General features: G+C 52.4%; 1 protein-coding gene across 1 annotated transcript; it reads left to right on the top strand.

Moving 5' to 3' along the window:
• Positions 1–24,460: 24,460 nt before the first annotated feature.
• On the top strand, positions 24,461–25,261 carry LOC138930114 (apolipoprotein A-Ia-like). Its single transcript, XM_070289675.1, has one exon. It carries the CDS (start codon positions 24,461–24,463, stop codon positions 25,259–25,261), a length of 801 nt encoding a protein of 266 aa, XP_070145776.1.
• Positions 25,262–25,308: the final 47 nt, after the last annotated feature.

The raw sequence follows: 25,308 nt of genomic DNA, 5'->3' as shown, positions 1-25,308 counted from the left end.
GAATATTCATTGGAAGGTCTGATGCTGAAGCTGAAACTGCAATACTTTGGCCACCGGATGTGAAGAGCTGACTCACTGGAAAAGACCCTGATGCTGGGAAAGATTGAGGGCAGGAGGAGAAGGGGACGGCAGAGGATGAGATGGCTGGATGGCATCACTGACTCCATACACATGAGTTTGAGCAAGCTCCAGGAGATGGTGAAGGACAGGGAGGCCTGGCGTGCTGCAGTCCACGCGGTTGCAAAGAGTCAGACACGACTGAACAACTGACCGACCGCAATAAAGGATTTAAAGCTCCCAAAGGCGTGACTCTCTCTCTGAGCTCCCCCCGGCGCCTTTCCGCACGTAGTTTTCTTTTCAATAGTGTTTTGACTATACTGTCTTCCTTCTGCGTCCCTATCTGATTTCGTTCTTGACAAGACAGGCAAGACGAGGGACCTGAGCCCTAACTGCGGGCCCCAGAGGCCCCTGCGGTCCGGTCTGGGAGGCTAAAACCCTACTTCCAGCAGCAAGCAGCCGCTCCCTGCTGCACACGTTCGAAAACAAGCTCAGTGAAAGGACCTCTCTGTATTCCTCACCCCTTGGGTGAGGATCCGGTGATGGTGGAGGAGAACAGAGAACCCGTGACACGGAGGAGGCGGGTATCTACCGGTGCCTTGCAGCTCCGCGACATTGAGACGGACTTGAACGAGGAGAGATGACCATCCCCACGGTCCCGTGCATCTCCTGGCATTCCAGGCTGGAGACCCTTCCCTTAACATCAGAATGGGGATAATGACCGTCAAGCACAGACGGCACGCAGATTTGCTTCGTAACTGCAGTGACGGAGGCCAACCTGAGGAACCGTGGGAAAGGAGATGCTCAGCAACAAGGTGGCTTTGGAGAGCCCCAGCTGATAAACGGACACCAGGTCACCTATTTCATGTCTCTCTTTTTCCACAATGGAAACACTTGATTTATAAACAAACGCTCTTTTGTCTCCTCTGTGTCCCTGAAGGGTTTGTGATACATGAGCTCGAAAGAGAGGTGCTACATACATACAATGGAATATTACGCAGCCATAAAAAAGACCGAATTTGCATCCAATCTAGTGAAGTGGCCGGGCTTCCCTGGTTCAGAAGGTAAAGAATCGGCCTGCAACGCGGGAGACCTGCGTTTCATCCCTGGGTCACGAAGATCCCCTGGAGAAGTGAAGGGCTACCCACTCCAGTATTCTTGCCTGGAGAATGTCATGGACAGAGGAGCCTGGTGGGCTGCAGTCCATGGTTTCAAAAAGAGTCAGATACGACTGAAGCGACTTTCACTTTAGTGAAGCGGATGAACCGACAGCTTGTTATACAGTGAAGTCAGTCAGAAAGAGAACAAATATCATATATTAACACACATACACGGGAAAGGTTGAGGGCGGGAGAAGGGGACGACAGAGGATGAGATGGCTAGATGGCATCACCGACTCGATGGACATGAGTTTGAGTGAACTCCGGGAGTTGGTGATGGACAGGGAGGCCTGGCGTGATGCAATCCACGGGGTCGTAAAGAGTCGGACACGACTGAGCGACCGGACTGAACTGAACGAAGAGCGTACGAGTCTCAATCCCAATCTCCCAATTCATTCCACCCCCCTACGCCTCTTGGGGTCCATACGTTTGTCTCTATGTCTGCATCTCTACACCAGGAGCAAACCGTAATTTGAAAAGACATCCTCACCGCAGCGTTGACAACGCCACTATTTACAGCAGCTAGGACAGAGAAGCAACCTCGATGTCCATCGACAGACGAACGGAGAAAGAAGATACGAATATACCACGGAACATTACTCGGCCATGAGAAAGAATGAAGCAATGCATTTCGCAGCAACGTGCATGGAGGTAGAGTCTATCTTACAAAGGAAGTCAGAAAGAGAAAAACAAGTATCATGAGGGAACGCATATACCTGGAATCTAGAGAAATGGTACGGATGGACCTGTCTGCAGAGCAGAAATAAGCGGAAATATTGCTGCTTGTGTTGCCATTTTGTGAACTTTTCATTCTGTTTTGGGGCATAGCCAGTAGACAATGTTATGATAATTTCAGGTGAACAGCGAAGGGAATCAGCGTTGCATATACATCCATCCACTCCCCCCCAAACTCCCCTCCCATCCAGGCGGCCACATGACACTGAGCAGAGTTCCCTGTGCTGTCCAGCAGGTCCTTGCTGGTTCTCCATGTTAAATCCAGCAGTGTGTCCATGTCCATCCCAGACTCCCTGACTCTCCCTTCCCCAGTCCTTCCCCCTGGTGACCATAAGGTTATTACAGAGGATTGAGCAGAGTTCCCTGTGCTGGACAACAGGTCCTTGCTGGTTCTCCATGTTAAATATAGCAGTGTATACACATCCATCCCAGGCTCCCTGACTCTCCCTTCTTCCCTATTTTTTCCCACCAGCAACCATAGACTCTCCTGAATCTATTTCTGTTTTGTAAGTAAGCTCATGTGTATCATTTCTTTTCAGGTTTCACATATAAGGGACGTCATAGGATATTTCTCCTTCTCTGTCTCACTTCACTGAGTACGGGAATTTCTAGATTCATCCAAGTAGCTGCAAATGGCATTATTTCATTCTTTTTAATGGCTGAGTAATATTCCATCACACACACACACACACACACACCCCACATCTTCTGTATCCATCCCTGTTGAAGGACATTTATGTTTCCATCCAAGGCAAAGAATCAGCCTGTGCCTGCAAGCGCATACACAGAAGACCCCGTTCCATCCACAGACGGCAAGCTGCACAGACTTTGAAAAACGAGCCAGGTGGTGGCTGCTGTTCCTGTGTTTTTTGCTGCTTCTTCAAGAGCACAGAGAGTAAGGGAGTTCCGCACCCCAAAACGTTCCTCCCATGCAGATCCTCAGACAAAGAGTTGGGAGCGAGAAAGGATGAGATGGTTGGATGGCATCACTGACTCAATGGCCATGAGTTTGAGCAAACTCCGGGAGATGGTGAAGGACAGGGAAGCCTGGTGAGCTGCAATCCGTGGGGTTGCAGAGAGTCAGACACAGCTGAGCGACTGAACCATAGCAAGAAGGAAGTTATCTGAGAGGTGGTCCCCAGCAGCTTGTTTTTTTCTGAGAGAGGTGGGCGTCCCTGGTGGCTCAGATGGTAAAGAATCTGCCTGCCAACGCAGGAGATGCAGGTTCAGTTCCTGAGTCAGAAAGATCGCCCGGCCACAGGAATGCACTCCATAGCAACCCACTCCAGTGTTCTTGCCTGGAGAATCCCACGGGCAGAGGAGACTGGTGGGCTACAGTTCATGGGGTCGCAAAGAGTCGGACACAGCTGAGCGTCTAAACCGCAGCAGAAACTACTGTGCTCCACGCTGTCTCTGTTTATATATCATGTTAGTCTCAATTCCTCTGGCCTCCAGATCAAGTCACCCTTCAGATTTCAAGACACCAGCCGGGTGCCCAACCATGTAATTCAGTCCAGACCCGACCGTGAAGTGACGAGCTGAACCCACAGGGTAAGGGCTCGGCCTGACAAAACAGCGCCCACATCAGACGCCCACGAAGAGTCCCAGGAATACACCCGCAAATGTCCCCATGCTTCCGACCAATCAGGCAGAAACGGGAGGTTCCACGACCCCATTTCTGGGATCCCTAACCTGCCAGAGGGGCGCACAGAATTTACGCAAGCAGCCTCCTCATGGGATTTCAGAAATGGAATATTTCCTGCCGGGTCAGTAAACACAGGCTGTCAGTCATCGGCGATGGGAGCCTCCGTGGATGGTGAGCCGGTGAGCCCAGAGGGAGCTCAGGAAGGGAAGGGAGACCTGTCGTCTAGCAGCCATCTGACCGCAGCCAGCTCCCCTCAGAGAGCCCTGGGGAAGCTCAGGCTGAACACACGGGGTGTTGACCTGAGATGCTTACAAAAGGAGGGATTCCCGAGAATCCAGACTCTTGCCTCCTCCCACACACAGAGACGCACTGTGCTCCTTGACTTGCGACACCTGCTTTCTTTAACTCACAGTCATCTTCTGACGTTCAGACGACCTGGTCTTTGTTTGCAGCCTCTGCGATAACCTGTCTTATCCTCTCACCTGCATGGAGCAGTTCTCCCGGGGACACTTGCCTGGCTTTGACCATGGGCTTGAAGCCCTAAAAATTCCCCCAAATTCTCAGTTCAGCTCTCAAATTCTCAATTCAGTTCAGTCGCTCAGTCGTGCCCGACTCTTTGCAACCCCATGGATTGCAGCTCGGCAGGCCTCCCTGTCCATCATCCACTGCCAGAGCTTGCTCAAACTCATGTCCATCGAGTCAGTGATGCCATCCAGCCATTTCATCCTCTATCATCCCCTTCTCCTCCTGCCTTCAATCTTTCCCAGCATCAGGGTCTTTTCCAATGAGTCTGGTCTTCGCATCAGGTGGCCAAAGTATTGGAGTTTCAGCTTCAGCTTCAGGCCTTCCGAGGAATATTCAGGACTGACTTCCTGTAGGGTGGACTGGTTTGACCACAAGGCACGTGGGATGTTAATTCCCCAACCAGGGATCGAACCAGCACCCCCTGCCTTGTAAGGCAGAGTCTTTTCTTAAAAGAATTTTCTTTTTTAAGCGTTTCTTTGTTTGACCGTGTCAGGACAAAGCTGCTCCACAGCCCGTGGGATCTTAGTCCCCCAACCAGGAAATCGATCCCACATCCCCGGCTTTGCAAGGCAGAGTCTTAACCACTCAACCACGGGGGAGGTCCCTAATGCTTTTCTCTCTCTGGGAAGATGCAGCAGAGTCTGTGCTCACTGGAATCCTTTTTTTAACCTGCACCTTGGCTATCTGGGGCCGGCATCGTTTTTTCTCCCTTCCTGAATCCCCTCGGGGTGCACTGTTAGGGGCAAGAGGGCTGGAAGGCCTCACCATCCTTTGTCTATTGATCGTTACCAGTGAATGGAAAACGTCACCTGCAAAGGTCGCTGCAGCTATCAATCAAGCTATCAACCACTTCCTTCACGCATGGGAGTCCTGGGGGGACAAACAGGACGCCTGCTTTTTGTCACTTTGCTGACAAAGGTCCGTCTAGTCAAGGCTATGGTTTTTCCTGTGGTCATGTATGGATGTGAGAGTTGGACTGTGAAGAAGGCTGAGCGCCAAAGAATTGATGCGTTTGAACTGTGGTGTTGGAGAAGACTCTTGGGAGTCCCTTGGACAGCAAGGAGATCCAACCAGTCCATCCTAAAGGAGATCAGTCCTGGGTGTTCATTGGAAGGCCTGATGCTGAAGCTGCAGCTCCAATACTTTGACCACCTGACGCCAAGACCTGCCTCTCTCCCATCTCTTCGCAGCAGCCCCTCACAGCGATCTCACAGGCTGCCTTCTGGGCTTAATTCCTCAGTTTTCTCTGCCAAATACATGATTCAATGGACAGGTTGTGCATTTTCTTTTCACTGCTAAATTCTTTGTACTTTTTAAAACTTCTCATTTTATACCGGAGAATACCCTGATGGCTGAGACGGTAAAGAATCTGCCTGCAATGAGGGAGGCCTGGGTTCCATCCCTGGGTCGGGAAGATCCCCCTGGAGGAGGGCATAGCAATCCACTCCAGTATTCTTGCCTGGAGAATCCCACAGGCAGAGGAGGCTGGTGACCTGAAGAATCCCATGGACAGAGGAGCCTGGCAGGCTACCATCCACACAGCGTGGAGTCACAGAGTGTCAGACACAACTGAGTGACTAGCGCTTACTTGGAGACGATGAACAATGCTGTGATAGTTTCAGCTGGACATAAGTTGTTAGTCGCTCAGTCGTGTCTGACTCTTGGCGACCCCGTGGACTGTAGCCCGCCCGGCTCCTCTGTCCATGGGATTCTCCAGGCAAGAACACTGGAGTGGGTTGCCGTGCCCTCCTCCAGGGCATCTTCCAGACTCAGGAATCAAAACCAGCTCTCCTTCACTGTCGACACATTCTTCACCATCTGAGGCACCAGGGAAGCCCAAGCTGTGCATTCTCTTAATTGCTAAGCTCATTTTTTTGTGGAGCCCTGTACCAGTGTCAGAGGACAAAAATCTCCGGAACGGACCAAGCCCCAGAGCGACTGTTGCCATGAGACTCCAGACGTAAACCAGCCAGTTCCCTGACCCCGTATTAGGTAAAATACCCACCCTAGTACGCACGCTCGGAGAAGGCCGCGGCACCCCACTCCAGTACTCTTGCCTGGAAACTCCCATGGACAGAGGAGCCTGGTGGGCTGCAGTCCATGGGGTCGTGAGGGGTCGGACACGACTGAGCGACTTCACTTTCACTTTTCACTTTCATGCATTGGAGAAGGAAATGGCAACCCACTCCAGTGTTCTCGCCTGGAGAATCCCAGGGATGAGGGAGCCTGGTGGGCTGCTGTCCATGGGGTCGCACAGAGTCGGACACGACTGAAGCGACTTAGCAGCAGCAGCAGCAGCAGCAGCAGCAGTATCCACCCTGTATAGCATCCCAACCAATCAGCTAATGCCATGCTTCCAGCAGGAAATTTCTCTGTCTTGAGGCTATAAAACTTGGCTGGTAGCCTATGAAAGCGTTTGGCTCTCCCTTGAGCCAGCCCCCTGTTCTAACACCGTTTTCCACTCTAATACACTTAATTATTCTTATGCCTCATGTCTGGAAATTCTTTTCCAACCCACACACAGACCCTGACAATTTCATTCTTTAAAAACTTTTTATTTTATACGGGAACAGAGCCGATTAACAATGGCGTGAGACTTTCTTGTCGACATACGTTGTGTATTTTTTTTTCCCAGTCAATATAAGTGACCTTTTTAGTCCACAGTACTGCAGGCATGACTGACGGAATCAGTAGCCAAGAGGGGATGAAACCAGTCCAGCCTAAGGGAAATCAGTTCTGAATATTCACTGGAGGGACTGATGCTAAAGCTGAAGCTCCAATACTCTGGCCCCCTGATGCAAATAGCTGACACATTGGAAAAGACCCTGATGCTGGGAAAGATTGAAGGCAGGAGGAGAAGGGGACGACAGAGGATGAGATGGTTGGATGGCATCACTGACTCGATGGACATGAATTTGAGCAAGCTCCGGGAGATGGTGATGGACAGGGAGGCCTGGCGTGCTGCAGTCCATGGGGTCACAGAGAGTCGGACACGACTGAGCAACTGAAATGGGAAATGGGCAGAGAGGAAATGCATGCTTCTCGTTACATCCCTGGAGGGGGAGGGGGTCCCTAGCTCCTCTGGGGGCTTCTAGGACATGCCCAGAACTTTCCCCCTGCAGGAAGAAGAAGAAGCGTCCTTCAGTCTTACCCTCCTGGCTCCTCGTGGGTGCTCACGTGATGCTGTGATGTCCAGACTCCTGCCTGACCGCCCAGAGGACCGCAGGAAACGACAGTGTCTCAGGAAGGCTGGGGACACGCGCCGGGGTAGTGACTCCTCGTAACCGACTCCCTGCCCTTTGGAAGAAAGCTCAGTCTTATAAACGATGGCTGTGTGAAATGGAGTATCTCCGGCCACATCAATAAACACAGATGCAACGGCCAACGGCGACTGCAAAGCCTCCAAATGTGAATGTGTTTGTCCCTCGGTCGTGTCTGACTCTCTGTGACCCCGTGGACTGCAGCCCACCAGGCTCCTCTGTCCATGGGATTCTCCAGGCAAGGATACCGGAGTGGGTTGCCATGCCCTCCTCCAGGGGATCTTCCCCACCCAGGGACCAAACCTGGGTCTCCCACGTTGCAGGCAGATTCTTAACCATCTGAGCCACCGAGGAAGGCATGGAATATCTGGCCTTCTTTACAATCATCTCTCGATGTCCACAATACCTGTTTTTTCATCTTGCAAAATTTCTATATAACCCGGCTCTTCCCCTCGCCTCCTCTTCCCTCACGGTCAGTTGAAATACTGCCTCTCAGGCTTGAAGTCCAAAAAATTGCCCCGCCCCTGCCCAAATAAAACCTAACTGTCAAGTTTTAGGCTGTGAACGATTTTTCAGTCCACAAACTTACCGATGCTATGTGTCAGTTATAACACAATCAAACCGGAAGAAAAATAACTATTAATTCAATCTTTTTTAAAAAAAGAAAAGAGGCACGCTTACGTGTTTTTCTTACGTGATCTTCTTACGTGATTTTATGTTTGCTTACGTGATTTTTTTTCTCATAGGGAAAATGACTAATAAGCTTCATGCACTGAAGCTTCCCAATAAGCAAAGCAGAACAGCAAGAACACAGAGCTTCTCGCTATTATCATATAGGGTTGCAAAGAGTCGGACGTGACCGAAGGGACTCAGAACACACACACGCATCTGTCTTTGGCCAAACGGCAATAAATACAAACTGCAAAGTGGGGAAAGAAAAAAGAAAAAAAAGTGGGTGGATGTAGTCACGGTGGATCCGCTGCAGAAGGCTGCGATCTCGTGCTGAGGGCGGCGATGAGCTTCGGGGGCAACAGAGCAACGCGAGGTGCAGGCGCTGAGTTGGAACCACACGGGGCAGAGGCTGGAGCAGGAAGCGTCCTCTGGAGAAGGGCACCGTGGGGGGGAGATGGACGCCCCCCAGGGCTGTGAGCCCTCCCGGCTCGGCCCACAGTTTCTGAGAGACGGGGGTCAGCCCGCCAGGGACGCCTGTCTGAGTGACGCTGGAAACCGAGGACGCTAACTGGGAAGAAAGCAAGCGCGGGACACGAAGGCTTGCAGAGAGAGTGCTGCTCAAGTGGCGACTGACTCCTACCGGTCTGCCTGTCTGCCTGTCTGCCTACCTGTGAGGGTACAGCGCCAAAGACCTCAGGGCCCCCACAATATACTGTGCACGCCTGCCTCTGCATGTATAATCCCTATGTCCCATCTCGCCAGCTGCACGCCTGCCTGAGGTCTATCCAGCTGCCCGTCACCTACCTATCACTCATCTCCCTGTTTACCTACCTGTGTGCCCAGCTGTCTATTCATCTCCCTGTCTGGCTACCTAAATGTCTACCCACCTGTCTCCCTACCTGTGTCTTTATCTCCCTGTTTACCTAGACTGTCTATTCATCCATCTGCCTACCTGTCTTCCTACACGTCTGTCTGTCTATCTGCCTGCGTATCTATGTACCTACCTGACTACCTGTCTGTTCTCTCCCTCCAGGAGCTTTACCGAAAAACCTACAACTGAGCAACAGCGCGCTTCTCCCAGCAGAACCGCAGCAGGCACCCCGCCAGCTCCTGTATCGGGCACTTCCCTCACCTGGGATTTTCACCAACTACAGTCCGCCACCCTCTGCCAAAGTGTAACACACAGATGCCTGTGCGGTTCCACAAAATACAGAGCATCAGAGGCCCCGGGGTCCTAAGAGTGGAGAGCGGAGGAGGCAATTCAAGTGGATATATCGCAATGCAGCGTGGTGAGGAAAAAGCAGAGAGACGGGATGCCAAGGAGCGTGGTGAAAGGCAAAACAGTTCAGGAACCCAAGTCTCAGGAAGAAAAAAAAAATTGGAAAGCAGTGCAAACAGAAACCTAGGATTATTTCAGTTTTGAAGGTTCCATGATTAACTTGATCAAAAAAGAGAAAGCTGACCACATCATCCTGCACTCCCACCCGTGAGTGCATAGCCAGTGAAATCCAGCTTCTGAAAAGATACAGGGACCCACGTGCTCACTGCAGCACTGCTTACAAGAGCCAGGACGCGGACGCAACCGAGACGCCCGTCGACAGATGAGGGGATGAAGAAGACATTCTGCGTATACAGACTGGAATATTACGCAGCCATGGAAAAGAATGAGGTAATGCCATCTCAAGCAACAGGGGAGGACCCAGAGATGGTGACGCCGAGTGCAGTAAGCCAGAGAAAGAGAAATAGCGCATGCCGTCCAGTATACGTGGACTCTAAGAAGAAATTATACAAGTGGACTAGCAGAACAGAAAGAGACTCAGACTTAGAAGATGGACTCATTGCCACGGGAGATGGACAGTCAGGGAGTGTGGGACGGACATGGACACACGGCTGTGTTTAACACGGAGAACCAGCAAGGACCTGCTGGGCAGCACAGGGAACTCTGCTCAATGCTCTGTAATAACCTGATGGTCCCCAGGGGGAGGGATGGGGGAAGGGATAGTCAGGGAGTCTGGGGTGGACATGGACACACTGCTGTATTTAACAAGGAAAACCAGCAAGGGCCTGCTGGACAGCACAGGGAACTCTGCTCCATGTCTCGCGATAACCTATAGAGGAAAGGAAGCTACAAAAGCATATAGAGAGAGACAGAACTGAAGCACTTTGCCGAACACCAGAAACAAGCACAACATCGTAAATGAAAGCGCAGAGAAAGCCGCGTGTGTGGGAACCCACACGTAGCCTCGCTAAGAGGCGTCAAGTAGCGGGGTGCTGACTGTCACGCGCCTCCGAGCCACGACGATGCCCGGGGCTCAAATACAAGTCCCCGAATATCACCGCTGCCCTTGCCCCGAATCTGCGGCCTCAAAGGCTGAAAACCCAAGGCAAGCTTCGAGAATCGGGCCCAGTGCCCCCCAGGGATGGGGTCGGGGCGCCGTCCTGGTGAATGCCCCCGTCCAGGTGTGGTTCTCTGGGGTGCTCCCAGTATCTGCAGCCTCTGGAGAAGGGACGGACTATGCACTCCGGGATTCTTGGGCCTCCCTGGTGGCTCAGCTGGTAAGAATCTGCCTGCAATGCAGCAGCAGCTGCTGAGGTTTTTTGTTATGTATTTAATATTTCTGTATTCGCTGTACAGGACTTAGTTGCAGCATGTGGGATCTACTACCATAGGCAGGGACGGAAGCTGCCCCGCTTCCCTGGCAGTGCAGAGTCTTAGCCACGGGACCACCAGGGCACTCCCGAGGCTTAAGGTTTTAATTCAGGATCCCAGGGTTCTGTTCAGACCCAAGTATTGGAGCAACGTGTAATCAGCCCTAAATCAAGCATTATGGCACAGGGCTGCCTGGTCACTGAGAGATGCGCGACTCGGGGAACACAGCCGTGTGGGGAAGCTCAAACACTGATACACAGAGGTGTGAAAAATACAGACGGACAGACGCAGCGATAAATACGGACACACAGAAAGAGGAATAAATATAGACGCTCCCGGGCGTATAACTGCAGACACACACAGACGCGCGAGAAAGACGGCCGCCATAATAAATACAGACACACAGATAAAAGTGCACAGATGCACACAGAGGCATGAAAAATACAGACACACAGATGCACCGATAAATACGGACACACAGAAAGAGGAATAAATATAGACGCTCCCGGGCGTATAACTGCAGACACACACAGACGCGCGAGAAAGACGGCCGCCATAATAAATACAGACACACAGATAAAAGTGCACAGATGCACACAGAGGCATGAAAAATACAGACACAGAGATGCACCGATAAATACGGACACACAGAAAGAGGAATAAATATAGACGTCCCGGGCGCGTCAGTGCAGACACACACAGAGACGCGCGAGAAAGACGGCCGCCATAATAAATACAGACACACAGATAAATGTGCACAGACGCACACAGAGGCATGAAAAATACAGACACAGAGATGCACCGATAAATACAGACACACAGGAAGAGGAATAAATATAGACGTCCCGGGCGCGTCAGTGCAGACACACACAGACGCGCGAGAAAGACGGCCGCAGTAATAAAGACACACGGACGCAGATAAACAGACATAGAAACACGGACTCACGGGTAGAGGGAGAAATGCAGACACACAGCGACATATAAATGCAGAACCAGCGCTTCCCTGGCGGGTCGGTGGGGAAGAACCCGCCCGCCAACGCTGGAGACGCGGGTTCGATCGCTGGTCCGGGAGTATCCCACACGCCGGGGCAGAGCCAAGCCTGGGCACCACGGCCGTCGAGCCTGTGGTCCATGATCGGGGGAGTCACCACGCTCTAAACGCACACGCTAAGATTCCTGCAAAACAGGTGGACACGGACCCCTAAACGCGCACACACACACACACAGCTGCGTGACAAGCATGGACACACACAGAGCCGTAGACGCAGACGCACAGCGGCAGCGAGAAACGCAGACGCCGAGACACGTTAACACAGGCACGCACGCAGGCAGGTGTGAACAGACACACACACAATCACAGACACACGTGCGAGGGTCACAGACGCACTTAAATGTAGAGGTGCACAGACACACGCAAACACACACACACACAGAGACACACAACCGCAGACACACACACAACCACACACACAGACACGCACACAACCGCAGACACACACACGCGGGTCACAGACACACTTAAATGTAGAGGTACACAGATACACGCAAACACAGACACACACAGAGACACACAAAAACCTGGATACACGCAGACACACACACACAAAAAAAAATCGGGATACACACAGAGACACACACACACACAGCATCAGGGACCACCCCCGTTCACAGGCTTCCACAGCAAAGTGGGGGCTCCACCTTTCCGACGCAATGGTCCCCAAGCTTTTAGGCACCAGGGACGGCTTTCATAGAAGACGGTTTTTCCCGGAGCGATGCGGGAGAGGATGGTGTCGGGTTGATTCAAGCACGGCACACTGAGCAGGCACTTCACATGTATTATTCTCACATCAGCTGCAACCTCAGACCGTCAGGCACCGGTTCCCAGACGTTGGGGATCCCCTGTGCCGAGGAGATGAGTGTCCTCCAAGGCGTCCGGGCTCCGCCTGTGGTCTGGGCTGAGCTGCAGGTGACCGAGGCACTCCATCTCCCTTTACCACCACGGCAACTTCCTCCCCCGGGGAAGACAGCCTCTCTCTCTATTTCCCACCGTCCCAGAACCACGAGGGTGCCGTGGTGCTCAGCCGTGTCTGCAGGAAGCTGAGCTCAGGCGCCAGCTAGAAAACACGACCCAATCCCTTTGAGGCTGAGCAAACTCTGGGCAACACCAGCATAGGCCCAGAAGAAGGCAAACGGGCCACACATCCCAAGACGCCCTCACGACTGTCTTATGGCCGGAGACACAGAACGCCTGCAAGAAGAGGCGTGTGCTGTGCTCAGCCGCTCAGTCTTGTCCGGCTCTTTACGACCCCGTGGACTCTGTAGCCCCCCAGGCTCCTCTGTCCATGGGATTCTCCAGGCAAATGAATAGCGGAGCGGTTTGCCATGCCCTCCTCCAGGGGAATCTTCCCCACCCAGGGATGGATCAAACCCGGGTCTCCCACATTGCAGGTGGATTCTTTACCATCTGAGCCACACGGGACACCCATCTGCTCTGAAGTCTTCCCTGCTGGTCCCAGGATCAGCATCCCAGTGTGCCTCCAACCTTTTCCTCAACTCCTCAAACGCACAAACGTTGGCACGTCCAGACCTCGGTGCTAACAACATGCCTCTTTTTTCTCCCCTAGGATCCAAGTGCCCCTAATTCTGAAATGGCGACTCTTTGTTTGCATCGGCCTGGGTCACAAGCCCACAGTGGTTAAGGCGACCCACATCCGGAGGCTGTGTCTCAAAGGCAGAGCCCCCGAGAGCTGGGGAGGTTGGTCGGTCCACCCCGGATCGGTTTCAACCAGAACAACTCTGATGTCCGCGTTTTACGAGAACTGCTGGCCGGTGACAAAACGAGAAGGTCTCGCCCATGCTAGATAAAAGGTGTCAACGCTCTCTCCTCCTTCACAAGGAGGACCAAGGCTTTCAGGAGGAAACTTTCCACGTGTATTGAGGCACTCATCACAGGTGAAGTATGCACGTTCTTCCAAATAAAATATGTATCACGTGCTGCTTGGAGGAGGCTGTCATCAATGGAATTGTCTCTCCCCACCCCAAAGTGTTAGCTGCTAGCCTGAACTTCAGAACGGGACCTTCTCTGGAAATGAGGTCTCTGCAGGTGTGATGGAGTGAAGGGTCTGAGATGAGGTCCTCCTGGATGCGGGTGGCCCTAAACCCAAGGACGGGGTCCTTGTAAGACACGGAAGAGGAGAGACACAGACGCAGCCGAGAAGCCACGTGGAGACGGAGACGGAGACGGGAGGGAGGCGGAGACGGGACGGAGGCGGCCACCAGCCCAGAGACGGACGCCCGGAGCCCCCGGAGCTCCCGGAAGCTGGAAGAAGTGGGGAGGACCCTTCCCTGGAGCCTCTGCAGGGGGCTCAGCCCTGGGACACCCTGACCTCAGACGTGTGGCCTCCAGGACTCTGGGAGGACATACATCCTCCCTGTCTGTGGTTTTAAACCGCCTGATCTGTGCTCACTTCTAACAACTAATTGTAACCTTTCATAAGAGAGTTCTTCCCAAAGGCTCAACAGGTAAAGAATCTGCCTGCAAAGGAGGAGACACAGGAGACCCACGTTCGATCCCTGGGTCGGGAAGATTCCCCTGGAGGGAGAAATGGCAACCCACTCCAGTATTCTTGCCTGGAGCCTCTTACAAACACAGGAGCCTGGCCGGCTACCATCCACGGGGGCCACAAAGAGTCAGACACAACTGGAGCAGAGCTCATTATAACAAGGGCATGAAACCAACTCACGGTGCAAAAAAAACTAATCACGCGTGTTACTCTCCTTATGCAGGAGGCGACAAACGCAACATGAAATTTCAGGGGCACACCTGTCCTGACAAACAGGACCCTTGTGCACACACGCTCTGAGCGTCGGCTCTGCAAAGGCAAACGGGTCCGCTCCTACACGGTCACAAAATATTTTAATCCCTTTTCTATTTAATCTCTTTTCTATTCATCAAACAGAAGTAGAAAAAAAACTTTTTTTTAGCAGGTCTTGAAGCAACAGAACACAGACAATAAACCCCAAGACGAACTCTGAGCATCGTCTTCACCGGCCTCAAAGCATTGTCAGAGCTTCCCTGGTGTCTCAGCTGGTAAAGAATCCTCCTGCCATGCGGGGAGACCTGGGTTCCATTCCTGGGTGGGGAAGATCCCCTGGAGGAGGGCATAGCAACCCACTCCAGTATCCTGGCCTGGAGAATCCCACGGACTTTATAGTCCACGAGGTCACAAAGAGTCAGACATGGCTGGGCAACTTGCACTCTCTAAACATGTTCCTTACGTCAGGGACCACCCATCGCCGCATGTGCCTTCGCCGGCCGCCAGACAGGTGAGGCAATTTGAGCCTTTTTTTCTAACAGCCATGAGAAGCAGGGTGGTGGGAGGTGGTTAGCAAGTACAGACAGGATCTAACTGGTGTTCTATAGAATTCTGATGAGAGAGAGGAACACAGCTTACAGGAAAAAACAGCAAGAGCAGGGAGTTCAGCCAGCAGGAGGTGTTTGCTCTAAACACGTGAAAAGTAAGGTTTTTTTTTAGTAAAGGAAAACTGTCTCTCTGTTCAAAGCTCTTGCAACACCCAAAGGGTGGCTTTTCCACACTGACCAATGGCCCAGTTCTCTTCGGACATCTTCTGGGAGCCCTACCATTCAGTTCAACCCTGATATAAGCTGACTTAGTGCAGACCCCACGGGGGTAAAAGGCTCAGCCCCCCAGGACGCCCCCACTTCAACTCCAACCGCAAGGAGTGGGTCCCCAGGTCACTCACTTCTGTCCAATGCGGCTACAAGCTGAAGGCGGGAGGAGAAGGGGACGACAGAGGAGGAGATGGTTGGATGGCATCACCCACTCGGTGGACGTGAGTTTGGGTAGACTCCGGGATGGTGTCTGAACTAGGAGTCTGGTGATGGACGGGGAGGCCTGGTGTGCTGCAGTCCATGGGGTCACAGAGAGCTGGACACGACTGAGCGACTGAACTGAACTGAACAACGGGTCACGCCTGCAAGGGGAGCAAGATGATTGTGCCTGACTGGGTCAGCCACGCATGCAGGATTTTCTTCCCACGAAAGAAACAAACAAACAAAAAAAAACCCGGTTCCTTCTGCTTTCCCCACTACAAACGGGCACCTGCCTGCCACCTCTACAGGGATTAAATCAGCTGCTGCTGCCGCTGCAGACTTTCAACACCCCCTGAAAGGGGCTCAGGGTGGAGAGCAGACACCAGGCATCTGCACTCTGGGAAAGGCTGGCGGGACAGCTCTTCACATAGTTGGATATTTTCAGGAGCCGATGTTATGAAGCCAGCTCTTGCATCTTGCCATATCTGGAAAGGCACCAAATCACTTCATGGTGAGAACACATCAACCCCTGGTGACCAACCGAAGACTCTTTGCAAAGAGAAATGTTTGTGTGAACTCCCCCTTCACCAGGATCACCTGTACACTGACCGTCACCTCTTTGGAGCGACTTCTCAGAGCTCTCTGAGGGGCTCTCTCCCGGGATGCCATCCTCATTTTGCCCCCAAATAAAACGTAGCTCGAAAGTCTCACGGTGTGCAATTTTTCTTAAGTCGACGCTCTGTCCTGGATGTTTCTACAGCCTAGCCCAAATCTGTAGGCAAGACTAACATGAACACAGTAGAAACCTCTTATGTCCCCTGACCAGATAATCCTGAAGACATCGTCTGCAGACCCTTCAGTTAATAACGTCGGCAGAGACCGTGTCTCCAAACGAGGCCACTGTCACGGATTCTGGACATAAACACATGCACACACTTGGGGGGAAGCCCACCGAACCCAGGACATCCTCTGGGGGTGGTTGTTGTTCAGCAGCTCAGTCGTGTCTGACTCTTTGCGACCCCACGGACTGCAGCACGTCAGGCCTCCCTGTCCATCACCAACTCCCAGAGTTTACTCAAACTCATGTCCCTTGAGTCAGTGATGGCATCTATCCGTCTCATCCTCTGTCATCCCCTTCTCCTCCCGCCTTCAATCTTTCCCAGCATCAGGGTCTTTTCCAATGAGTCAGTTCTTTGTATCAGGTGGCCAGAGTATTGGAGTTTCAGCTTCAGCATCAGTCCTTGCAGTGAATATTCAGGACTGATTCCCTTTAGGATGGACTGGTTGGATCTCCTTGCTGTCCAAGGGACTCTCACAAAAAAAACAGTGTGAAGATTCCTTTAAAAACTAGGAATAGAACTGCCTTATGACCCAGCAATCCCACTGCTGGGCATACACACCGAGGAAACCAGAATTGAAAGAGACACGTGGACCCCAGTGTTCATCGCAGCACTGTTTATAATAGCCAGGACATGGAAACAACCTAGGTGTCCATCGGCAGATGAATGGATAAGAAAGCTGTGGTCCATATACCCAATGGAATATTACTCAGCCATTAAAAAGAATACATTTGAATCAGTCCTAATGAGGTGGATGAAACTGGAGCCAATTATACAGAGTGAAGTAAGCCAGAAAGAAAAACACCAATACAGTATACTAACGCATATATATGGAATTTAGAAAGATGGTAACGATAACCCTGTATGCGAGACAGCAAAAGAGACACAGATGTGTAGAACGGTCTCTTGGACTCTGTGGGAGAGGGCGAGGGTGGGATGACTCAGGAGAATGGCATTGACACGTGTCCGTTACCATAGGCAAAAGAGCTGACCAGGGCAAGTCCGATGCACGACGCAGGGGACCCAAAGCTGGAGCTCTGTGGCGTGTGCAGGGATGGAGTGGGGAGCGAGCTGGGAACGGAGTCAAGAATGACGGGGACAGACGTGCACCTGTGACCGGTTCATGCTGATACGTGGCCAAAATCATCACAATACTGTACACTAATTATATATTAAAAAAAAAAAAAACTCTTCTCCAGCAGCACAATTGAGAAGCCTCTAATCCATCAATAAACTTGAGCTGTCCGTGGCAACCCCGGCAGCCTGCACACAAGGCAGACCACCCCTCTCTCCAAAGCCCCAGAACGGAAATCAGGCTCAGAAGCCCAGCTGCCCCTGCCCTCACATACGCGTTCCCAGAAGCCACGAGCTCAGGTCTGCACGAAACCTCCGTCGAAGCAGGTACGGCCCGACGCTCAATTTCCTTCTGATCTTTCCGCACGCCCAAGACCTGGGTCTGAGGTAACAGCTTCTCCTTTTTTTTCAAATAATGTGGCTCCGCTTCTCCGTATATAAATAACCCTGCTCATTCAGGAGGTAAAACATAGCAGCCAAGAGCGGATGGCTCAAACAGAAATGAAGAAAGGGGAAGAAAATGAAACGGTACAGGCTGTGAAGGCCACAAATCGGGGAGAAAAGAACCTGAAAGGAAACATCTGGGTGTTCACTCGCTGCAGTCGTGTCCGACTCTTTGCAACCCCACGGACTGTAGCCCGTCAGGCTCCTCTGTCCACGCGATTCTCCAGGCAAGGAAACCAGAGTGTGTTGCCATGCCCTCCTCCAGGGGATCTTCCCCACCCAGGGATCACCCCCGAGTCTCTTGAATTGCAGGCGGATGCTTTACCGTCTGAGCCACCAGGGAAGCTCAGCAAGTGTCCGACGCTCTGGAATTTAGCATGTGGCAGAAATGGACGTGTTCAGCTACGTTGGAAGGGGACCCATGAGCCACCACAGGTGCAATGAAGCAGGGCCTCCTCCATCCCCCCAGTCTGGACCAAGGGTCCCCAGCCTCCGGGATCTGATGCCTGAAGGATGCTATGACATGGAGCTGATGTAATAACAGAAATAAACTGCAAAAAACACAAACAAACAAACAAAAAAGCAAGGTTTCCCCAGCGGCTCAGCTGGTAAAGAATCCGCCTGAAATGCAGATGACCTGGGTTCGATCCTGGGTGGGGAAGATCCCCTGGAGGAGGGCATGGCAACCCGCTCCAGTAGTCTTGCCTGGAGCATCCCATGGGCAGAGCAGCCAGAGAAATGTATGTTACATATTTATAAATGCGATTTATATACATACAGCTATTGATGGGCTTTCCCAGTGACCTAGGTGGTAAAGGATCCACCTGTCAATGCAGGAGACATGGCTTCCATCCCTGGGTTGGGGAAGATCCCCTGGAGGAGGGCATGGCAACCCACTCCAGTATCCTTGCCTGGAGAATCCCACAGACAGAGGAGCCTGGCGGGCCACAGTCCTCGGGGTTGCAAAGAGTCAGACACGACTCAGCGCGCACTCAGTAAATGCAAAGTGCTTGAGTCAGCCAGCAAGCATCCCCACCGCCTGATGGTTCATGGAATCACTGTCTTCCACGAAACTGGTCCCTGGTGCCGAGAAGGCTGGGGACCTCTCGTCTGGACCATCCTAGTCTCCTGTGTAAACTGGGGTTTGGTCGCTATCTCAGGGTCCTCAAGAGCACCCAGGACCCAGCAGAATCAGCAGAGCAAAGCTGTGTGTGTCTGACTCCGTCCAGGCTCATCTGCTCGGGAAGCCTCAGTGAAGTCGCTGAAGATGAACTCAGAGGGGCCTTGAGAAATTGCCTTTCCATCCTAGAGGAAATCAGTCCTGAATATTCAGCGGAAGGACTGATGCTGAAGCTGAAACTCCAATACTTTGGTCACCCGATGCAAACAGCTGACTCATTGGAAGAGACCCTGACGCTGGGAAAGATTGAGGGCGGGAGGAGAAGAGGACGACAGAGCAACACCGACTCAATGGTCATGTCATGACTTTGGGTAAACTCCGGGAGCTGGTGATGGACAGGGAGGCCTGGAAGGCTGCAGTCCATGGGGTCGCAAAGAGTCAGACACGACTGAGCAACTGAACTGAACTGAGAAATGTGCGGCGGAAGCCAGAGGTGAGGAGCAGGCAGGAAACACAGACATCTGGGGGGAAGTCAAGGCCAACACCTGAGCCCCACGGGGAACAGAAGAACCTCCCCACCCCCAAGCTCCATCAGACACACAGAACCTCTTCCTTTCCCTGCACCTGACTCTTCACAGTCGGCAAATGTCACGCCCTGTGACTTAAGAAGGGCAGGACTTCCCCTCCGTGGAGAGCAAGTGCAGGGCAGTCCTCCAGGGAAAGACCCACAAAGGGCTAACCAGGAAGAGGCCCTAAGCATCACTCCCCCAGTTTCCCCCTCGGGCCAGTCTCTCCCCTGCGCTGGGCACCCTGCTTTCCATCACGGAGGCACTGATGGCGTTTCTAGGACCCGCTATGCACAGAATTTCTATTTCTGTTGTTCGGTCATTCCATCATGTCCAACTCTTTGCGACCCCACGGACCGCAGCACGCCAGGCCTCCCTGTCCGTCACCAACTCCCGGAGTCTACTCAAACTCATGTCCAGCGAGTCGGTGATGCCATCCAACCGTCTCATCCTCTGTCATCCCCTTGTCCTCCCACCTTCAATCTTTCCCAGCATCAGGGTCTTTCCCAAGGCGTCCGGCTCTTCGCATCAGGGGGCCAAGGTATTGGAGTTTCAGCTTCAGCATCCTTCCTTCCAAAGAATGCTTAGGACTGATTTCCTTTAGGATGAACTGGTTGGATCTCCTTGCTCTTTGCATCAGGTGGCCAGAGTATTGGAACTTCAGCTTCAGCATCAGTCCTTCCAATTAACAAAAAAAAAGTTACACAGGAGGGATAAACTGGGAGATTGGGGTTGGCGTGACTGTGTATGAAAGAGACAAGTAAAGACCGAGTGTATAGCATAGGGAACTCTCCTCAGCGACCCATGACGGGCCTTCCGGGCCGTCTGGTGGTTAACACTCTGTCTTCCCGCTGCAGGCGGTTCAACCCCTGGTCAGGGAAATAATTTCCCACAGGCTATCCCATGTGCCCCCTCGCCCAAAAACAGAGATTTTTAAAAAAGAATGTAATGATCTATCTGGGAAAATAATCTAAAAAAAGAGTGAATACCGGTAACTTGGTAGAAAAGAATCCACCTGCAAGGCAGGAGACTCGGATGCAATCCCTGGGTAGGGAAGGTCCCCTGGAGGAGGAAATGGCAACCCACACCAGCGTTCTTGCCTGGAGAATCCCATGGGCAGAGGAGCCTGGCGGGCTACAGTCCGTGGCGTCGCAAAGAGTCAGACACGACTGGGCAGCTAAGCACGCACATATATTTACGCACAACTGACCCACTTTGCTGTACACCTCAAATTAACACAGCGTTGTAAATGATCTCTCTTCAGTTTAAAAAAATTTAATTCAAGCCAACTCCTTACGTGGCAAATTACAATCAGACTGGAAACAGGCAAAGCGGGTAGACGGCCCATTTGTAAAAAGGCAGACACATCACTGTTTGCAGGCAGACAGGGAATCACTTTTTCCTGCTCAAACCCCACGTCCTTCAAGCAGATAAAAATGCCCTAGCTGCTTCGGTCGTGTCCGACTCTTTGCGACCCCGTGGAGATAAAGGGGGAAAACTGCTTCCGGAGCGTCCCTATCTGTGTGCGTTTAGCCAGAGAGAGAGAACAGACTTGTGACTGCCAAGGGTGGGGAGGGGTAGGGCAGGATGGATTCGGGGGGTTTGGGGCTTAGCAGCTGCAAACTATCGCATACAGGGTGGATAAGAAGCAAGGCCCTACCGCACAGCGCAGGGAGCTCTCTCCAGTCTCCTGTGATCAACCATCATGGAACAGAAGTGCAGAAATACGTCAGGAGTTTTGACCCGTGTGATACTAAGAGAAAAAGAAGAAGCTGAGAAGACAAGAGGCAGAAAGAAACAGAAGGAATTTTAAAAAAAGAAAGAGAGACAAAGAAGGTCGTCATCATCGGCAAACCCCACTGAGGAATGTAGCGGAAGCTGGTAGCAAATTTATACTCAAGAAAGGGTTTGCCCCGTGGCTCAGTGGTAAAGAATCCTCCTGCAATGCAGGAGTCGCAGGTTTGACCCCTTTATATGGATCCATATATGTTTATAGGGTTTCCTGGTGGCTCACTGTGAAACAATCCGTCTGCACTGTGGGAGCCTCGGGTTCGATCCCTGGGTCGGGAAGATCCCCTGCAGGAGGGCATGGCAACCCGCTCCAGTATTCTTGCCTGGAGGATCCCATGGACACAGGAGGCTGGTGGGCTGCCGTCCGCAAGGGCACAAAGGGTTCGACATGACTGAAGTGACTTAGCATAGCTGTTGGTCTCTCAGGCGTATCCGACTCTTTGAGACCCCATGGACTGCAGCCCCCCAGCCTCCTCTGTCCATGGGATTCTCCAGGCAAGAATACTAGGGGGTGTTGCCATTTCCTCCTCCAAGGGATCTTCCCCACCCAGGGATCGAACTCAGGTCCCCTGCACGGCAGGCAAATTCTTTACCGTCTAAGTCCAAGCACAGCATAGCGTATACTCCAGAAAAAAAAAAAAAATTAATTCAGACTTTATCTAATTCAGTCATGTGGAATACCTCTTTCTATGACCACCTGGAATAAATGAGGTGTCCCAGCAGCTGTAAAAAAAATATATATATATATACAGATTCCATTTATTGAAATAAATGGTAAAGTTGTTTTGAAAAAACAATAATGTGTTTAGCACACAGAGGTTTTTATACGTACAGACAGATCACAGAGTTAGGTTCCAGACAATACGAAGAGAGCAGTGTGGTCAGAATAAAGACACGGATAGAGGGCTATCATCACAGACACTCGCGGAGGCACACACACACGTGCACACACACACACGTGCAGCTATGTACAGACAGGTGCACGTCTGTTTTCTGCGGCACCGTATTTTATTATTGTTGCTTTGGTTCAGTCGCCAAGTCGTGTCTGACTCTTCGCAAGCCCTCAGCATGCCAGGCTGCAGTATAAACAGCCGCTATATAACCACAGAACTAAGCACATCTATTCATACACCGCTCCAGCCTTCAGGCGGAACAGCGGGGAAATTATTAGAAGTCATAAGTCAGACATGAGGAGACAGGAAGCCAATTCCAACCCCATATCTCCGGCAAAACGAGAGCCCCCAGGCACCACCTCCAGGGCGTCTTTCTTCCATAACTGCATCAGCTTGACATTCAATTCCAGCCGCCCAAAGGCGGCACCCGGAGGTTCCAGCACGCAAGACCCAAGATGAACGCTCCTGCCCCCGGTCAGACTCAGCAGTCAGCTCTGTTGTCTCCTAGGAGCAGCCACACCTGGCCGACCCGCAACGCACGGCTCAGCGTTTCCAAGTGTGTGCTCTACCCAACGAGGCCAAGTCGCTTCAACTGGCACCATCCAAACCCAGATAGCGTATTAAACAGCAGAGACATGACTTTGCCAACAAAGGCCCGTCTAGTCAAGGCTATGATCTTTCCAGTAGTCATGTGTGCGTGTGAGAGTTGGACCATAAAGAAAGCTGAGCGCCGAAGAATTGATGCTTTTGAACGGTGGTGTTGGAGAAGACTCTTGAGAGCCCCTTGGACTGCAAGGAGATCCAACCAGTCCATCCTAAAGGAGACCAGTCCTGAATGTTCATTGGAAGGACTGATGTTGAACCTGAAACTCCAATCCTTTGGCCACCTGATGCAAAGAGCTGGAAAAGACCCCGATGCTGGGAAAGATTGAAGGTGGGAAGAGAACGGGGCGACAGAGGATGAGATGGCTGGATGGCATCACAGACTCGATGGACATCAGTTTGAGCAAGCTCTAGGAGACAGCGAAGGACAAGGAAGCCTGGCGTGCTGCGGTCTATGTGGTCCCAAAAAGTAAAGCTTGACTTAGTGAGTAAACAACAAAAAAGCAGCAGCCCATTAGCCTAGCGTGTCATCAGGTGGTAAATTACGTTTCTTCCTACACTTCTAGAAAATCTTTTTATTTTGTATTGAAGTCCAGCCAATTAACAATGCTGTGATGGTTTCAGGTGGAGTGAAGGGACTGAAGCTCTGAGCAACGACACCCGTGGGATGGAGCCCCTCACGGGTGATCACAGAGGTTACAGTTCGGGGGGAAACATATACGTAAATACAAACACCATGATCATTACAGCTTCCTGGACTCATCCAGTCGTGCAGTGGTTGACAATCCACCTGCCAACGCAGGAGACCCAGGCTCGATCTCTGCGGGAAGATCCTCACACGTCGTTGGAGCCAGAAAACCCACGCACCACAGCCAGTGAGCCAGGGCTCCAGAGCCTGGGCGTCACAACCGCTGAGGCCACGAGCAGCCGGTACTGAAGTTCGTGTGCCCGAGAGCCTGTGCTCTGCAGCGAGAGAGAAGACGCTCCCAAGCGGAAAGCAGACAGTAGGCAAGAAGCGGAGGAAGAGAGCAGCCTTTGCTTGTCGAAACTACAGAAAAGACACACAGCAGCAGAGACCTAGCTCAACCGAAAACAAAGATTACATGTTTCTTCAGAAATGACAGTTGAGGTTTTGCCTTGCTTCTGATTATAAAACGTATCTAACGGGACTGGCCCGGCCGTCCAGTGGTTAAAGCTCCACCTGCCAATAAAGGGGAGACCCGTCTGATCTCCGGTCTGGAAAGACCCCACGTACCACACACGCGATGTCACCGTGAAATACATTAGCATAAAGTATTGCTTTCATGCAGAGGGAACTAAGGAAGACAGAGAAAGACCAATGCAGTATATCACTATGCTCACATGCAGAGCCTGAAAGATAACACGAATGGATTTACGAAACAGGCAAGACGTGGACACACACTAAGCTGTCCACTGACAGAGGAATGGTCAAAGTCGACGGGGTACATATGTACAATACCACATTACTGCCCTAAAAAAGAGTGGAATGCAGCCACTGGCAGCCCCATGCATGGACCTAGACGTTGTCATGGGCGTTCCTGGGGGCTCAGATGGTACAGAATCCACCTGCAATGCAGGAGACCCAGGCTCGATCCCTGGGTCAGGAAGATCCCCTGGAGGAGGGAAGGGCCACCTTGGAAGACGGCCTGGAGGAGGGAAGGGCCACCTTGGAAGACGCCCTGGAGGAGGGAAGGTCCACCTTGGAAGACGGCCTGGAGGAGGGAAGGACCACCTCGAAAGACCTCCTGGAGGAGGGAGGGTCCACCTTGGAAGACCTCCTGGAGGAGGGAAGGTCCACCTTGGAAGACGGCCTGGAGGAGGGAAGGTCCACCTTGGAAGACGCCCTGGAGGAGGGAAGGGCCACCTTGGAAGACGGCCTGGAGGAGGGAGGGTCCACCTTGGAAGATGGCCTGGAGGAGGGAGGGTCCACCTTGGAAGACCTCCTGGAGGAGGGAAGGGCCACCTTGGAAGACCTCCTGGAGGAGGGAGGGTCCACCTTGGAAGACCTCCTGGAGGAGGGAAGGTCCACCTTGGAAGACGGCCTGGAGGAGGGAAGGTCCACCTTGGAAGACGCCCTGGAGGAGGGAAGGGCCACCTTGGAAGACGGCCTGGAGGAGGGAAGGTCCACCTTGGAAGATGGCCTGGAGGAGGGAGGGTCTACCTTGGAAGACCTCCTGGAGGAGGGAAGGGCCACCTTGGAAGATGCCCTGGAGGAGGGAAGGGCCACCTTGGAAGACGCCCCGGAGGAGGGAAGGGCCACCTTGGAAGACGCCCTGGAGGAGGGAAGGGCCACCTTGGAAGACGGCCTGGAGGAGGGAGGGTCCACCTTGGAAACAACGTCACGGGTACAGACAGCTTGCTGCCACAGGTGAGGGGTGGGCGGTGAACAAAGCGGGGGAAGACGGTCAGAGGACCCGGC

The sequence above is a fragment of the Ovis canadensis genome, chromosome X (assembly GCF_042477335.2).
Source record: "Ovis canadensis isolate MfBH-ARS-UI-01 breed Bighorn chromosome X, ARS-UI_OviCan_v2, whole genome shotgun sequence".
NCBI classification, from domain to species: Eukaryota; Metazoa; Chordata; class Mammalia; order Artiodactyla; family Bovidae; genus Ovis; species Ovis canadensis.
Note: the sequence above shows the minus strand (reverse complement) of the source record. Positions and strands in the feature narration are given on the sequence as shown.